An 18,529-nucleotide genomic window follows, 5' to 3' on the forward strand; every position below is an offset into this window, starting at 1 on the left:
ACGCGCCCATACGGATGTCCCCACGTGGTAATCATCATCGTCCACGTGGCAAACAGGGGCCCGCTTCCCCCGCCTCATCCAGAATGTCGAAATGCGCGGCGCCCGGCTTGAAGATTCCCGCGCCAACTCAACACGCGCCGTCCAAATCATCCCGCCAAAATTTTAAATTATCCAGGAAAAATTACTTTCTCGCCGTACCCGCGTCTTCCTTCGTACGCTTTTCTTCCTTCCCCCGGAAGCATCAAATTCCCCCGCCGGTGTCCCCACCATGCTTAATTAACGATCAATCCGGTAACAATTCTCTAAAACTAACCAACGGCGGTGATCCGATCCCTTCTCCTTCCCCGGTAAGCCTCGCCCCAAGATTTCAAACTCCCCGCCCTTCCCCGCTCCCCCAATTCCCGAAATCTCCCTATAAAAGTCCCCCAACCCCATCCTCTTATCTCCACAACAATCCATCCTCCTCCCTCCATTCCCAAAACATCCCCGTCTCTAAGTTTTCTTCTTCCCGGAAATACTCTCGACCATGCCGTCGATGCCCGCCGGCGCCTGCGCCGTGGAGGAGATGGAGGAGCCCCTCCTCGCCCCGAACCTCGATCGCTTCTCGATGTTCCCTATCCGCTACCCCCAGGTGTGGGAGATGTACAAGAAGGCCCTCGCCTCCTTTTGGACCGCCGAGGAGGTCGACCTCTCCAGTGACCTCCCCCACTGGCTCCACTCCCTCACCAACGATGAGCGCCACTTCATCTCCCACATCCTCGCCTTCTTCGCCGCCTCCGATGGCATCGTCCTCGAGAACCTCGCCATCCGCTTCATGTCCGACGTCCAGATTCCCGAGGCCCGCGCCTTCTACGGCTTCCAGATCGCGATCGAGAACATCCACTCCGAGATGTACTCCCTCCTCCTCGAATCCTACATCAAGGATCCAGACGAAAAAGATCGCCTTTTCCGCGCCGTCGAGACCGTCCCGGCAGTGACCAAGAAGGCCCAGTGGGCCCTTCGGTGGATCGGGTCCGCCGAATCCTTCGCCGAGCGTCTAGTTGCGTTTGCCGCCGTTGAGGGGATCTTCTTCTCCGGCTCCTTCTGCTCTATCTTCTGGCTCAAGAAGCGCGGCCTCATGCCGGGTCTCACCTTCTCCAACGAGCTCATCTCCCGCGACGAGGGCCTCCACTGCGACTTCGCCTGCCTCCTCTACTCCCTCCTCAACCGCAAGCTCTCTGAGGACCGCATCAAGTCGATCATCGCCGACGCCGTTGACATCGAGAGGGAGTTCGTTTGCGACGCGCTGCCGGTGGCGCTGGTGGGGATGAACGGGGATTTGATGAGCCAGTACATTGAGTTCGTGGCGGATCGGCTCTTGGGGGCGCTGGGATGCGGGAAGTTGTATGGGGTGGCGAATCCATTCGACTGGATGGAGCTGATATCGCTTCAGGGGAAGACGAATTTCTTCGAGAAGAGGGTCGGAGAATACCAGAAGGCGTCCGTTATGTCAAGCTTGAACGGGAACGGCCATGGAGGGAACCATGTGTTCAAGTTGGATGAGGATTTCTGAATGCATCTCTCTTCTCTCTCTCTCTCTCTCTCTCTCTCTCTCTCTCTCTCTCTCTCTCTCTCTCTATGTAATAATTCCTTTCTTGCTTTTTCCCTTTCCCTTTGGTTCGTTGCGTGGGCTGATGATTTATGCATCGTTATAAGTAATGTATTAATTATACTATTAATCATCTTTAGAAAGCCATCGATTGCCTTTCGATTCTTTTTTGTATACTGTGGAAAAGCTTTGTTTCTGTTGAGGCGTTTGGTGTTTGAAGTAATGCCTCCAAGAGATAGAGGGAATGGAGCTGCTGCAAAGGAGATTCCTGGGTAAAAGCTTTGTTTCTGTTGAGGTGTTTGGTGTTTGAAGTAATGCCTCCAAGAGAGAGGGAATGGAGCTGCTGCAAAGGAGATTCCTGGGTCTACACCAAAGTTAGAGGTCTGTGGAGGATGCTACGGGATTGTAATTGGTAATTTCTGTCTTGTGATACTATCTTTTTAATTGCACACCGCGTCATAGTATTTTGCTTTGCTTCTGTTGAGGCGTTTGGTGTTTGAAGTAATGCCTCCAAGAGATAGAGGGAATGGATCTCTTCCTGGGTCTGCACCAAAGTTAGTGGTCTGTGGAGGATGCTACGGGAAATATGACATCACTTTTGTTGTAATTGGTATTTTCTTTGTCTTGTGATGCTAGCTTTTTAATTGCACACCACGACACGGTATTTTGCTTGGTTGAGGTTGAGAACAGTAGTTCTAGCAAATATCTGTCATCACCCATGCTTGTTGAGAACAGTGAAGCAGATTATAGTGCACTTGGCAGTGATTATGAAGCATGAGAAGATTGTCATTGAAGCAAGATGAATGCATTGTCAAGGTTTTGATTTAATTTTTTTGGTGTCATCATGCTTGAGTTTATCTATGCTGTGGGAACAAAAACTTCCAATTTTTGATTCTCTTTTTCAATAGAAAGAGCATTTCAATGCCAGAGGTCCCTGTGTTTCTCTTTTGATGTCTTTTTTAAATTGTCTATGAATTTTATCAACCTTTGTTACAGTCACACACATGGAGAATTTGTGAGCAAATTTGTAAATAATACATGCAATTGGTGTTCTGGGGTCAAATACTCCATTGAGATCTTGTAAGCAATTTTTTTGCAGTTTGATGGGGATATTTTTTCCATCAATTTTGTTTTAATTGGGGATCATCAGGACTTCTATTGAGTTTACATAAATCTAGCTGAGGGACATGGCATGAAGAAGTTGCAGTCCATATCTGATACATTTTAATTTCTATGCTTTGTTTTGGATTTATTCTTGCCATCACGCGGTCAATATCAACAGCTTATGCCTATCATGAATTTATATGTTAATGATGTTTTTTGTTAGTGTAATTTTAGAATCATGTAACAACCTGTATTAGCTTATAATTTTTTTTTTTACATTATTATGTATCAGTCAGTATTATTTTTTTTTGTTAGCATGATTTTATTAGAATAATTTTAAAAATTACATAACAACCTGTATCAACGAATATTATTTTTTTTATTAGCATGATCCTATATTAGTCTATATTTTTTTGTATGGGGTCTGTACACGAGTATATATAATTCTTGAGATGTACTAAATGAGATAAACTAGAAAAATAGAATAATCTTTTTCTCTCTTTTTTTTGTTTTTTTTTCTTCTGCAAGTATTTTAACATAGTATCAAAATCACCGATCACCTAATCTATTGCCACCATCTCTTCCATTTTTGCTGTGCATGTCGTTGCCATGTCTAGATGCTTTGAAGACCTCCACTGCGATCTTTGCTCCTGGGTGAATCAGCACTCAAATATCTTTTATTTTTCAGTGAATTAATATTCGAAGATTCTTTATTTTCTAATGGATCTGCAACTTCTATCCACTGTTTTTCTTCTTATCTTTAGATCTTTGGTCGTCCCTTCTGACCGTCGCTCGGCCTGTTTCTCTCTATCTCTAATTTCATTTGTTGTCTTTGACTCCTTCACCATCCAATTCAAAGTCTCTTGCTACTCTTCCATAGTGCCTCCGTTTATGTCGATCTTTGGTTATCTTCTTTGAGCCCTATCTTCGCTACAACTATGATCTTCTATATATCTTTTTGCTGCCACATTATCGATAAGTCAATTAGCCACATCAATAGACACGTCAGTTTGTCACGTTAGTCAGACATATCGTCAGACACACCAGTCTGCTATTTTAGTCAGCCATGTCAGTGGACGTATTGTTTATCACATCAGTTATCTACGTTAGCATTACCAAACATATCAGTTTATTGCGTTAGCTTTCTAATCTGCTGCATCAATTTCTAAGCTGCTATGTCGGCTTCTATTCTGCTATTCAAATTTAGCATTGTCACATCAGTTTGACACATTGGTCTGCCATATAGACTTCTGAGTTGCTATGTCAACTCTTAATCTGCTACATCAGCTTCTGAGCTACTATAACAACTCGTGCTCTGCCACATCAGCCTCTCTGCTGCCATGTTAGCTCTCGATCTACCACCACATTAGTCTCCCAGCTACTATGTCGGCTCCTAGTCTATCATGCCAACTTCTGAGTTGCTACTTCAGCTCTTGATCTTGTACATCAATTTCTAGGTATATTAATGATCTAGTTTCCAAACTCAAGTTGGCACCTATAGTACCATCTTGAGTTTGAGGAGGGATATTAGCATAATTTTAGAGATCACGTAACAATCTGTATCAGTTTATAATATATTTTTTTGTTAGCATAATCATGTATCGGTCAACATTTTTTTTTTTGTTAGCATGATCTGATTAGAGCAATTTTAGAAATCACATGACAACTTGCATCGACGAGTATTATTTTTCTTTATTAGTATGATCTTATATTAGCGTATATTATTTTTCTTATATGGAGTTTGTACACAAGTATATATAACCCTCGAGATGTACCGAATGTAATGGAACAAAAAAATAAAATTACTTTTATCTTTCCTTTTTTTTTCTCTGTTTTTCTCTTCTTTTACAAATATTTTAACATTTTCTAATGCATTGGGGCATATGTGTTGGTGGATGCGAGTTAAGGAGAGAAGCTTCCATGTTTCGCCGTTGGTCAGCATCGTCTAGCAACTCCAATCATCAGAAGGGTGTTGCCATGCGCTCGCTTCTTCGGTCTTGTCCAGCACCGGTGGTTGGTAACTATTACCCTAGGTCTGTTGTGGAGACGGGGATGTGCATCCTGAGGAAGAAGACATATCTCTATGCACATGAAGACATGTGTTTGCAGAATGTGTGCTCACCTCGATATAAGGGATGTCAATAACCTATAGAATTGGTTCATGAAAAAAAAGGATATGGGAAAATGTAGTCAATAGAAAGAAATATGTCTTTGTTTGGTTGCACTTTTCGAAGAAAAGAGATGGAAAAGTTGCTTTTTCCATAGAAGCAAGATACCTGTATTTTGTAGAAAAGAAAAATTTATCAGAATATGGAAAAGTCTAATTTCCACTGGCTGGAAATTGGGATATTTTTTTGGCCAACAGTGCCCTTAAAGTTTTAGATATAATAGGGTAAGAGATCTTTTACTTTATTAAGGGCATAACATTTATTTTACACAACTTTCCAAAAAAAATAGATGCTCAACCAAATATAAGTTTTTTGGAATATGACATTTTTTATTGTCAATTAAATATGCTAAAACCACTTTTCCAAACATTATATACTCATACGTTAGCTTTCTAGAAAAATATTTCAGGGAGAATTCTTTCTGCAAGCTAAACGAGTCCTAAGTGTTTTGGTGGGACTCATTTTATGTGATGGTTTGGATTGGACGTTAGCTCGTGATATGATGTGCACCCTTACGATGTCTTTCGGTGACTCAAATAAGATCACTAGGGTGATCTTAGATTACTGATGATCCTCGTTTTTAGGGTAATCTGATCCTCGCTACGTTCTAGTTCTAGTGATTGAAGATCTTCAGATATCTATGATTAACTTATTTGGTAAATGATGGAAACCAGGATTACCAATTCTATAATACCAAAATTACCTCCAGTATATTTCATAAAATTTGCAACTATTAAACAGATTACCCAACAAATCATAAGAAAATATACATGAACATAAATTAAATTACCAAAATCTATCATTACGGGTCAATTCAATAAAACCAAAAATTAATCGAAACCTATCAAAGTAACTTAAGGGAATTATCAAACTTTTCCAACTAAAAGAATTTTTTTATGGAATTATCAAAATTATCCTATCTGGAAGATTTTTTTTTGAGAGAACTGCATTTTTGGAAATAACTTTTCTGGCTAGATTGAGGGCACTTTTCTTCCCATATTTTAGCACGACATCACTGCTCTAGAGCGACTTTAGAAACCTATCCTAAGTGACAAGTTTAACATCACTGGGTTGCATAGCGATTTAGGAGTGGGAGTAATTTGAGATACTTCTCTATAAGTTCATTGGTATGTAACCAAATACGGCAATCGAATCATATCATCCATATTATCCAGGATCTTGAGGTCATCACCCCATGCCAAACACCAAGTATGGGCTGTTTGTTGGTGGTTGGCTAATTCTCTATGGCTTGGCCGACGTAGTCGAGGCGGTGAGAAAAGTGGCCGTTTCTACTGTATCATCTATATATATATAAATATAACAGTTATAACAATGATTATTAAATGTTAAAAATTTAATATACTATTTTTTGAGCCAAATAACGGTCATTTTAACTGTTATAATCTGGTTTCCATAGAAATCTAGTGGTATTACGTGCTATTTAGACGCTTCTCCGTCTAATCCATCTTAGAAATCCATCAAGTGGTATAGCGGTATAACTGTTATAATCTGTTATAATCGCTTCTCCGTCCTCACCTCCCAACCCGGTCCTCTCTCTCTCTCTCTGCGCGCGCGTTTTCTTTTCTGATTTCTTGTTTTCATGCATTTTTGGATCCTCAGAAGTCAAGAAGCGGATTGCTGATGCCATGAAGGACAAGCAGGTATTTTTTTTAATCACCAATAGATTTCTTATATATTTATGTTAAATGTGAGTTCTTGTGCTCGATCTTGTGCTAAATTTTTGATTTTTGTTTAGTCATTTTGATTAATAACACTGAGAATCAACATTTTCTCCTAATTTATTCTTGCCCCCCCCCCCCCCCCCCCCCCCCCCCTCCTTTTTCCCCATCAATCAGCATAACAGATTGTGGATATTAGTTGCCCATTACCTGCTCGATCATTGGTCTCGATAGATTGATGGGTTTTGGGAGTATAATGGATGCATCACCTATCATTCTGCCATTGCCATGGAATTATTCATTATATGTGTCAGCAATTAATAAGATAGATTAATATTTTTATACATGTATATCACTTAGCAGTACATGCCTCAACTTAAGCACTCAGATGTTTGTCCTGCTTGAAACCTGGGAAAGCATGAGACACCTAGGTTGCTGGGCTGCCTAGCGCCCAGGAAGGAATGCCCGGTGACCCATCATCAACAACTTTGCTCTGCCGCTTCACTCTAGCTTCTAGATAGCTCTCTTAAGCATTTCGCAATACCCTTAACTGCTATTACTCATTCTTCTTTTTTTTCCCTCCATCACTTAAGCAATTTGTAATACCCTTGAACTCCTATCTCTCTTACTCTTTTCTTCGCCTCCACTAGATATTGAATCTTGAGTGATGCTAATAGTGCAGGTGGTCTAACATATTGATTTAAACCATTGGCGTTCCATCATTATTATCTTGTGAAAGCATAAGAAAGTTAATCTTTTCCAATTTCAGTATCTAAAGTGTATTCTTTGGTGGCTCATGTAGCTGTGAAAGTCATCCAGCTTTGCCATCTCCCCATCTACTTTTCCTTCTCATTATTGTGATAAATGGTGTGTCATCCAAGCAGTACACAACCCATCTTTCACAAGCATGCTAGATGTGTTGAACATCAATTGTTAATATGGCGATTCTTACTATTCGTTTACATTTTTTTTTTGCTTGGCCTCGACGCAAAAAATTGCCATCACATAGGATGAGGCTCTAAAGCTATATATAGACATGTTGGTGCGGACACCAGTACCGGACCGCCAGTGACGCGGGTCTACGGTCGTCGCAGGAGGAGGGTCCAGCCACTCTCGTTATGGCTGGACTGATTTGATGTTAGTTTATTTTATGTCAACTTCTTAGGTTACATTGTCTCCTCAGAAGGTTTGTCCGCTGACCCTGATAAAGTCACTGCGATAGTCGAGTGGCCTGAACCAAAAACCATCATTGAGGTTCGTAGCTTTCATGGGCTGGCTACTTTTTACCGTCGTTTCATTAAAGGGGTTTAGTACACTAATGTCCCCAATCACTGATTGCCTAAAAAGGGGCGACTTTCATTGGACTAGCACTGCTGCTAACGCATTCCACGATGTCAAGAAGCGGATGACGGAGGCACCAGTTATGCATTGGCTTGACTTCAGTAAGGCGTTTGAAGTGGAGTGTGATGCATCTGGCCTTGGCATCGGTGGGGTGCTCAGTCAAGAATGCCATCCCATAGCATACCTTAGTGAGAAGTTAAACGAGGCTAAGCAAAATACTCTACCTATGATAAGAAATTTTATGCTGTAGTCCAGGCTCTCCAGGCGCCACTACCTGCTACCCAATGAATTCGTACTTTTCTCCGATCATGAAGCTCTTCGCTACCTTAACTCCGAAAAGAAGTTGAATTCTAGGCATGCCAAATGGGTTGAGTTCCTTCAGGAATATACTTTGGTGCTCAAACACACATCGGGTGCCTCCAACACTGCTGCTGATGCACTGAGCCGGCGAGTGACCTTACTCTCGACCATGTCTGTACAAGTTACGGGCTTCGAAAGACTCAGAGATGACTACTCCACTTGCCCCGATTTTGGAGAACTCTACAAAACCATTGCTGATGGACATGAACCCTCATTTAATGGATTTTATCTTCAGGATGGTTATTTGTTTAAAGCAGCAAAGCTCTGTATCCCACGGACATCAGTAAGAGAATTTTTGGTGTGGGAAGTACATGCCGGTGGCCTTTCCGGACACTTCGGACGAGATAAGACCATCGAAGAGGTCGAACGTCAATTCTTCTGGCCTAGCCTAAAACGAGACATTGCTAAAATCACTAGCCAATGTCGAATGTGCCAACTAGCCAAACACTAGAAACAAAACACTGGTCTCTACACCCCCTTACCGATACTTGATCGTCCTTGGCATGACATTAGTTTGGACTTTGTGCTTGGTCTTCCCCGTACTGTCCGATAACATGATTCTATTCTTGTTATAGTGGATCGTTTCTCCAAAATGGCCCACTTCATTCCGTGTTCCAAAACCGCGGATACTTCCAAAGTGGCCAAACTCTTCTTTGCTGAGATTGTTAAACTTTATGGCCTTCCCCACACCATCGTGTCTGACCGGGATGTACGTTTTATGAGTTATTTTTGGAAAACTTTGTGGCACTCGGTTGGTACAAAACTTAAATTTTCCACTACTTACCATCCACAAACTGACGGCCAAACAGAAGTGGTAAACCGAAGTCTGGGTAACCTTTTACGGTGCCTTGTGGGTGAACATACTCGTAATTGGGATTCAGTTCTTCCTGTCTCACAGTTCGCATATAATAATTCAATCAATCGGTCCATCGGCATGAGTCCATTTGAGGTCGTATATGGTTACAAAGCTCGAAAACCTTTAGATCTTTTACCAATGTCACCCCATGTTAGGATTTCTGAGTCTGCACACGCATTTGCACAACATATTCATGAGTTACATCAGAAAATCCAAAAGCGCATGCATGCTAGTAATGCTCAATATAAACTGCAAGCTGATTCTCATAGACGGGACAAAATATTCCAACCTGGGGACTATGTTATGGTACGTATTCGACTAGAGCGGTTCTCGCAGGGGACCGTTAAGAAACTGCAGGATCGTAGCACGAGACCATTTCAGATATTGCACCGGGTGGGCACGAATGCCTATGTTCTTGACCTCCCCTCAGATTATGGTATCAGCTCCACTTTTAATATTGAAGATTTGGTTACTTACAAGGGTCCACCATCCATCCCAGATGACCCTTTTGTTGAGACCCATCTTGATCCCGCTACCTCCCATATCCCTGAGTCCATACCATCTTCCCTTTGCCTCTCCCACCAGCACAGAAAGAACTTATTGATGCCATTTTAGACGAGCAAACTATTTTATCTAGTGCTGGTAGCATTCAGCGTTTTTTAGTTCGTTGGCGTGGCCGCCCAGAGTCCGATTCGACTTGGATCACACGAGAGGAGCTTCAGCGCATTGATCCGGACCTTTTGGAGTATTACCAGAGCTGCACTGCGCCGCATTCGTCGAGGTTGACTTCTTCTGACCCGGGGGAAGTTGGTGCGGACACCAGTACCGGACCGCCAGTGACGCGGGTCTACGGTCGTCGCAGGAGGAGGGTCTAGCCACTCTCGTTATGGCTGGACTGATTTGATGTTAGTTTATTTTATGTTGACTGGGTTTATGTACATATTGTTATGTTATGGCTTTTGTGGGATTAGTTTATTTGGAGGGACTTTTTTTTGGATTAGTTCATTTGGAGGGACCTTTTCGTATTTCGTAACCCTATATATAGGGTCTATGCATTTCTTGACAGGATGATGAATGTTGAACAAATTTGCTTTCCATCTATTTTCCTCTCTTCTCCCCTCTCTGTTCTTCTTCCTCCTCTTCCCTCTCCTTTCCTCTCTCCTCCTCCTTTCTCCCACTCCTCTCACGAGACAGTGCTGCATCACATGTCCTCATAGATTTATACATACTTTTTATATTTAACATCTATTAGTGCATTTTTAGTCCATGATTAGTTGTGAGCAAGTCCACCATACCGATCCGTATCGACCCATATTAATAATGCCATACTGTACTAATATGGTTTTAATATTTGATTTGGTCCATACCGAGTGAAACCGCCTCATGCTACCCGAAACTGGAATGTGTACCATTCTCTACTAACTTGTACCACCTGGTTTCGGGCTGTACTATGATAAAAGAGAGAAAAAGGAGGTTGAAAGTTGTCTCTATATAGGATGCCTATTGTACCATATTCGACCGTGGTGTACCAAAGTGATAGTGTACCAGTACAAGTATGGACCTTGGTTGGGAGTTGATGGATCAGTGGGGGGAGGGGGGGAGGGGGCGAGGGATTGTAGGAGATATAGATGATAGATAAGGTTCTATTTACCTTTCATATATGTAGATATGCCAATATTTTAAATGCATTGATAGAATTTGCATTGTAACGCAAAGATTTTTCTTGCTGCATCTATAGTAGATTCATTGCATAATTCATACTTTCTAGCACTTGGTAGTTGGTGCTTAGTTACCATTGTTATGGACAACGAAGGATGTATATGACCTCTTTGTATGTAAGCTGTAATACTCATGCAACACATGAAAACACAAAGCACAAAACCTTTTTTTTTCATTTACTGTTAGGTATATATTTTACTTTAAAGTGTTTGTACTGTGTATCTCTCTCTCTTTCCCCATCCCCAATTTTTATTGGTGGTTCTTATTTGATGCAAGATCATAACCTTAGCCATTTTAGCCTACCACAAATCCAAGATATGGGACTGCTTGCTTGGTAAAGGTAAACACATACGAGAATGACATGGACTTGATGATCCAATTTTACCAATTTGTTGCAAGAAAGTGTGTCTCCCTAACCTGGCCAGTGGACTTGCAATTTAGTCTATTTTCTCTTATTATATATTTTTGTTATTCCACATGTTGTTTATTAAAACTTAAAAGCAATTAAGAAAAGAGTTTTTTTTTTTTTAAGTCTAGAATTTGGTGCAATCTAAAAGAAGATGAATTTTGCTAGATAATCTAGGTTCAAAGATATGGATACAAAAATTAATATTTTTTCTCTAATCTTAGAGAAATATTAAGATAAGATAAATTTCACATAAGCAATATTAATATAATTTTGTTCCATGTGTATCTAATTTATTGAAAAAATAAAAAATAGTCAATAGCTTAATCTGTTAGTTGCTTGAACAATAATCACAAACCTTTAGCCTTATTCCATATATCTAAGGTTGGGCCTTTAAAGTTTGACCTATGTTCTTTTATGTCTGCATCGGCGAATACATGCAACATCATATCAAGTAACCTAAATCTTGATGTGGTTTGTGAATGTCAGAATTAGGATTTGATGGTGACCAGTGGCTGCTTAAAAGAGCACTTTAATAGTTTTTAGGAAACACAATATGGAATATTATATTCAATGATACTCAATATATCTAACTAGGTAGTTCCTCCTTTATATGTGATTTGGGAGATATTATTAGCCTATTTGAAATTTTATTTTCCTAGAATAACTTACTAAGATTGTATGCAAGAACTCGTTAAAAAGTCCTATTAGGTCCCTTATGGACAAAGTGGATTATGGTAATTTTTACATTTAAAGTTGTTACAGCGGAGAACCTTTTTGTATAATAAAGTTTGAATGCTTAAGCATTCTATCATCTTGAAATATTTTGAGAAACTGTGGCCTTATAAGTAATCAAGTTTTGTAAGCAATTGGCTGTCCCTAAAACTGAAAGTCAGCATATAGATATATAGAATGACAAATTAACTTTTGGGTAACTGTAGTAGCATTTCTACATCAAAACTTTAATTTATTCTTTGTTACCAATCCTCTTTGACTTGGCATTAATTATTATTCCATTTCTCCTTGTTGTATGGGAACTCCATGAAACTTGGAAGTATGAAAGTCCAAGAGATTTATTAGTGAACTAAAACCAAAAGATGTGATTCATCATAGGAAGAGCAAAACTATTGAAGCTGTAACATAAATTCAAACCAAACTATTAATGTCTTGCACCATCATGATATTTCAGAAAGAAATTCTGAGATTGCTTGTGTCCAAGTCCAAATTGGTCTTGGAAGTGTCACAGGCAAGATGGCTAAAAAGAAGGGTAAAGATTATAATCTATCTGCATATGGGAAAAACCATATTTGCTAAAGTAGCAAAAGAATATGAAAGTTATAAGTACTTTGGAAAGCAAGATCTTTAAGAAATGCATGGGTTACTCCAAAAGGACTTTATGGAAATATTATGAGAGACCAGATCCCATGGAAATTTATATTTGGTGGACAAGATGCTGCAAGTTAACTTTGTTGTGTTTCTTAATGCTCATGTTTTTTTTTTTTTGCACTAACCAAAGTCAAAACAGATTATTTTTTAAAAAGACATTTTCAGATTAGACATAAGCAAATCTGGCTCGGTCCACCTGCCTGATCTGCTGGCCCAAATTTGGACGGGCTTAGGCAGGGGTTTTTGGCCTGTCAGGTCACGCTGGGCCTGGAACTTAATCTCTTATTAATTTTTGGGCCAGGCTTAGGCTAAACTGAAAGTATATAGGTGGTCCAGCCCAACCCAGCCCTCATACAGCAGAAAAAAAATCTCTTTCCACATCTTCAACTCAGCTACCATTTCTCCACCCTTCAGTTATCTGTTTAACCATTTTCTGGTTCAGGAGCATATTTGGGTGTGTGCAGGTATGGGGAAGCAAATCTCTCTCTCTCTAAAAAAGAAAAAGAAAAATAATCTAGAAAATGAAGTGCTTTAAGAGGATGTGGGAGCAAGTCTCCAGAGTGTGAGTTTCCTGAGAGCTTCTTAAGTAGGTGGTGTGCAGCACTCCAAACAGAAGTTTCCTGCTACTAAGCTCTGACTTAAGAATCTTTGGCCAATCTTTCCATTATTCTAGACCATAAATATCAGCTACCATGCATACTCACATCAGATGAGTCCATCTTTAAGCCTCATGGTTATTGACCATACATGCCATTATACTAATTGAATGAATTGAAGTCAGCAGTTCTCATTCATTTATGTTTCAAATGCTTGTTGGTTGCATTTTACCTTGTTCAGCTTTTCCTGCGTCAGGACTTATTCCTGTCTTCTATCAGCATCCAAATCCATACCTCACTGAAAAGCGGGGAAGGGAATATTAAGTATATATTAAATCTTAAATTCACCTTTCTCTTCTTAGGAACCCAGGTTGAGACCCTACTAATCACACTACCTTTTATCAAACTCCATAGCCCTAATTTTTTCAACTAAAATTCAGCTTACAGCTTCTCCTTGATAGCATGTCCAGTAACATCTGGTAATTAGCGTTTATGTCTTCTCAGCTTCTCTATATCAGAACAAAATCACTCCCTCATGCTTGTAGCAATGCAATCATAGCTACCCTACCTGTCATAATCCTGTAATTTTTTGGTTCAACCACTTAAAAAACCAGTGTTCTAGACCTATTCTTAAGTAATAACAACTATCATACAATATGCTACTACTTATATCAAATATTAATTTCTTTTTTTGATTGTAAGATAACTGACTTCACAAAAACAATATTATACAGAGAGATGAAGGCTTCTAGGTTAATTTAAAGACATTACATGTAGCTTCTAATGGTAGGATAGACAAAATTTAACCTGGAACCTTACTTGAAACAACTATAAAGGAAGTAAAGAGAGCCAGAGAGGGAGAAGAAAGAAGAAAAACCATTTGGCATATGGATATGCAAGTAAGGTTGTTCTCTAGCTAGTGGCAACACTAGAGATATACTAAAATCCTGCAATCATAACCGTGATCTTTTTCCCAACTATTTGGTGCCATCTAATTAATCTAACACCAAGCTTTCCAATTATAAATCACATTCAAATTCAGTAAAAGACTTTTCAAATCTTTTCCACCCTTCCGTCATGCTGTTCTATGTTTTCCCTATTGGTGACATTTCAACATAAATCTAAGCACCTCTCTTTTATCAAGGTCTCCTTAGATCTTTTCTGCACATAGCTATATCAGTTGAGTCAACTTTCATCACTTTATATTCAATTTGTTCAGCTCTGCTTTCTCATATAATTTTTTATCCTGTCCTTTGTAGTTTATGAAACAATGTACTTATAATATTATGAGTATGATATTGTTGAATTGTCCACATAAATAAGCACGATGTAGAGTTGAAGTCTCTAATGACTAAAGCCTGCTTGCTTGATTGCTTTGTTAGTCCTGACTATTATCCAATACAAGAGTACCAACTAAATTTCTTTCAGGAACCAAGCACTCCCATATTATTCCTGAGACTGGAAGTTGGTGTCAACTGGGATATTTAGAAGACAACAGGAACAACCTTTGTGCCCTTAAGCCTCTCTGAATCATTTGCACAAGGTCTTTTCTGCATCAGAGTCAGAGTTTTCTTGTAACTGTAATACTCACCTTATCCTATCTATATCTGGTTGACCATGCAAAGATGATCCGACAATCAATCCATTGTATTTGGACTTTACATTTTCTTCCTGGCAAGGATGTGATAATCAGCTGAAAGCATGTCATCATAGATTCTGATGTTACCAATAACAATAGGGAAGAGATGGCCATTGATGAGGCTGAGTGTGAGTCAAGTGAGTTTGCAGGAAAAATGCTTACTGAGCAGAAAATGCAAGAGCAGGTAGATTATATATCGATTCTATCATTTAGGATCTATACTTGAGAAATGACTGAAAGTTGAAATGAACACACTACAGCAATTGGAGATGTTAAAGCAAAGCCAGAAGTATAATCCAGAGGACCGATCTGCAAGCATTGAAAATGTATGTTCCTCTTCTCTCTCTCTCTCTCTCTCTCTCTCTCTCTATTTGCGTGCATGCATGTGCATGTCTCTGTGAAGTCACAATGTGAGGTTTGAATGGACCTTTGCATGGAGTAATATACCTTGAAATTTAAAGATGGATGTGTCTGCATTCTGAGGGTAGTATGCCCTTTCTTCTATTTCCTTGGTCCTCTTTCTCATCCTTGTGGATGATCAACTTGTCTCCTGTAGTATGGTCCTTCAGACAAGATTGGTTTTAGTGATTGATTCCTTTGGTCCAATTCTGTTCTGATGCAGCTGCACGAGCAATTGGAGGGGGCTAATTTTGGTAGCAGTGCTGCAATTCTTACACCAGATCTAATTCAAGAGGTGGTTAGGAGAACCTCACCCTCTGTCGAGGCGTCTGAAGAATAAATGGTTTTGATGATTGATTCAAATACATCTCTTTTTTTTATCTCTTTAGCTGTAATCTTTTACCGCTTCGTATACTTTTTCTATCTTTATCTTTTAGATGAGCCATGGACTCAAGCTTATTTCAGTAACTATTGATTCTTGTCCAGATTCAGTCGTGGTTATCTACTTCCACAGTGTTACCTGCAGGCTTTGATTCGATGTTGGGAGGTATAAAGGATTAGTTGCTTCATTTTGACAATTGTTTCATTAATTTGAATGTTGATTAAGTTGGTTGTGCTGAGAAATCATTGGCCAGTGTGACTGCCAGCATTAGTGATGCTTAATGGACAATTTGTACAGGATATAACAGTGTTCATTTAGGTTATAATAAATGATGAAAAAAAAGGGGTTAATTTATCCAATTTTGGCTTTCAAGAGAATGAAAAAGCCTAATTGCAGGGTCTACTAGGGTCAGTGCTACCGGTCACGAGTCGCTATATGGCTCACTATCTGATAATATTTATATGAGATTTGGCAGGATCATGTATGTTTTATGCTGCAGGATACTGGTCAGGACACCAACCTCCAAGAACGTGCACCCACCAGCCGTAGACGCATGGGCCCTGCATCGGTGCATGATGTAAAGAATCTCTCTGAATTCTTCCACAAAATTCCTGAATGTTTTTCGAGGTTTTGAAGGAAGTGCCGAGACTTGAAAAGAATCAGGTAATTTTTTTTTTACCAAGTATCTTATAGATATTATTATCACTGTAAACATATGTCTCGAAAAGAATCAAGTTTTTATAATTGTTATATGATATCATAATAAGATATGGTGATAATAACTGTGAGAACATTTATCAGTTTTCTTCATTTGATATGCAGTGTCATGGTAAAAATTCTGTTATAACTTTGATTCCATAATTTTACATTGAAATCAAAGCACCCACCAAGACACTTAAAATATCTCAATATTTCCTATCCCAATACAAACCCAAGCCAAGAACGTAAAGCATGACATGATCATGCGGTTGGCAGTGCATGTATGAGAAACTGTATCATGTAGCAATCAGCCCATGGATCTCATCGACAAAGGTGTTGTTCACTCCACCTGCATCACTAGTTCTATAGTCAAAGAAAGGTAGCACATCAAATCCATGAAGGACTGCCCGTGTCTCTCTCTGCTCGGACTTTGGCTAAAGACCATAAATCCTATCTCAGGACCACTGTAAGATTACCATGGTCCCCCACCTGGATTCCCAGCATGCATCCCACTATATCAGCCTGCATTCTCCATGATGACACAAAATCTGTGGGGATCCATCAGATGGATGCAGACATCCGATCAGCTCCATTGACTAGCCACCGTTGCGTCGTTGTGATGTTCGATCAACAGTTGGTTATCTATCAGACTGTTCGTAGGATGCGTACACTGGAGGATCATGTGCCACCTTGGAAGCTAGCAGGTTCTTAGAGGACCACCAGAGAGACTTAATGGACTGAAGCATGGCCAAGCCTCAACTTTTAAAGCTAAGCTGATGGGGACCAAAGATGGCCACTAGGTGCTCCTCAGCAGTAGTGGGAGACCATGATATATAAATCATTGTCCAAAAAGGGTGCAAGCTCTCCACCTCACTTACATCACAGACACAGGACCTTGTGGTTTTGCTGAGAGCATCAGCCAAAAGCTGAGATTAATGGTGGAGTACCTCTCCTCACACATGCTTCATGTCTCCTTGGCTCCAAAAGCATTTCCCTTCAAAAGATGCTAACCACCAACCTACTAAGATATTGGGTGCAGGCAAGGAGATGCCAGGGGTCAGGTAAGGGGACTGTGGCAGGCTTTACTTCTGTAGCAGATGTGATGTGATGATTTCATAGTAGGAGATGTTTTGCAGAGAAGCAGTAGTGATTAGGGTCACCTCACCTTTCTTTTCCCACTAAGTTATGCTCTTGGAGACAAACTCTGAGCTGTGATTGAGAGTGAGAGTATTGATTTCAGTGCTCATGCCAATCACTCTCTCCAGTCTCCTTTGCAAACTCATCTGAAAGTTTGCTTCTGCCAAAGACTGTTGGGATTTGTCCAAAATTATTGGCCTCCTCTCTCTCTTTTTTTTTTTTTTAATATATATATTTTACTAAAACAGATGTATCATACATTATCGATATGGATACAACAAAAAAAATCAAAAGTTAATATTCAGAAGTGCACCTGCCAGCTTCCTCTCCCCCACCCAAAGAATATTTTCGGAATGGTTGGCCACATATGAGACCATTTCATCCGCTGCCCTATTGGCCTCTCCATACACATAATTTGCCTGTAAGATCATTCCACCATGGACTATAGCTCGGATGTCCCTAAGTAATGGATGGTAGTCATTGATCTCCTCTCCACCATGAGTTAAATAAACACAAAAAAAAGCTTTATTTGAATGATAATATTTAACTTGAATGGACCATAAGCTAAAGATAATATTTCTTCTGAGACCTATTCAAATTAAATTTCAAGTTAAATAATATATTCATTGTTTAACTTAAGTTTCAAAAAAGATAATATTTAACTTGAAATTTAATTGCTTTAGCTTATGGTACATTCACTGTTTAATTAAATAGGTTTCAGAAGAAAACAAATTACAGTAACACCACACAGAATAAAAAACTAGGAATGCCTGTATACTAGTGAAAATCCACTGTAGATCTTCAAAAAGCATCTAATATTAAGGGGACTAAATATAATTTCTTTATTTTTTTTTTAACTTCCAAGGTGAAAGGTTTACATATGACAGTGATAAATGGGCTGCAACACTTGGCATATTGTCCAGCTGCCACACGTGCGTCCTTTGCCAGCTCGATGAGTTATCCATGTCAAGGACTGGAATCTTGAGCCAGTCAAAAGAAAGGATGGTACCACCTGACATGCTGCTTCCTCATCAGTCGTAGATATAAACTTGAAACCATCATTAAATTTA

The 18,529-nt window shown here is 39.7% G+C and overlaps 2 protein-coding genes across 11 annotated transcripts; both read left to right on the forward strand.

Annotated features, from left to right (window-relative positions):
• Window positions 1-427: 427 nt before the first annotated feature.
• On the forward strand, window positions 428-1,762 carry TSO2 (Ferritin/ribonucleotide reductase-like family protein). Its single transcript, XM_088719606.2, has one exon. The coding sequence runs from the start codon at window positions 527-529 to the stop codon at window positions 1,550-1,552; it is 1,026 nt and encodes a 341-aa protein (XP_088575732.2). The 5' UTR covers window positions 428-526; the 3' UTR covers window positions 1,553-1,762.
• Window positions 1,763-5,694: 3,932 nt separating this feature from the next.
• LOC103718322 (uncharacterized) lies at window positions 5,695-17,704 on the forward strand. Of its 10 annotated transcripts, none has more exons than XM_088719612.2 (7): window positions 5,695-6,130; window positions 6,481-6,521; window positions 14,942-15,026; window positions 15,103-15,168; window positions 15,465-15,536; window positions 15,728-15,788; window positions 16,123-16,423. In XM_088719612.2, the coding sequence occupies exons 3-7, from the start codon at window positions 14,949-14,951 to the stop codon at window positions 16,170-16,172; spliced, it is 327 nt and encodes a 108-aa protein (XP_088575738.1). In that variant the 5' UTR covers window positions 5,695-6,130; window positions 6,481-6,521; window positions 14,942-14,948; the 3' UTR covers window positions 16,173-16,423. The 10 variants fall into 10 exon arrangements, 8 of the variants coding, with proteins under 8 accessions (XP_088575738.1, XP_008805302.1, XP_026664748.1 ...); XM_008807080.6 differs by having other exon boundaries at window positions 5,838-6,130; window positions 14,632-15,026; XM_026808947.4 differs by lacking the exon at window positions 5,695-6,130 and adding an exon at window positions 14,632-14,783 and having other exon boundaries at window positions 6,140-6,521.
• The last annotated feature ends 825 nt before the right edge of the window (window positions 17,705-18,529 follow it).

Source organism: Phoenix dactylifera, chromosome 4, assembly GCF_051530095.1.
Source record: "Phoenix dactylifera cultivar Ajwa chromosome 4, Ajwa_hap1_PhDact_Kaust_v1.1, whole genome shotgun sequence".
Taxonomy (NCBI): Eukaryota; Viridiplantae; Streptophyta; class Magnoliopsida; order Arecales; family Arecaceae; genus Phoenix; species Phoenix dactylifera.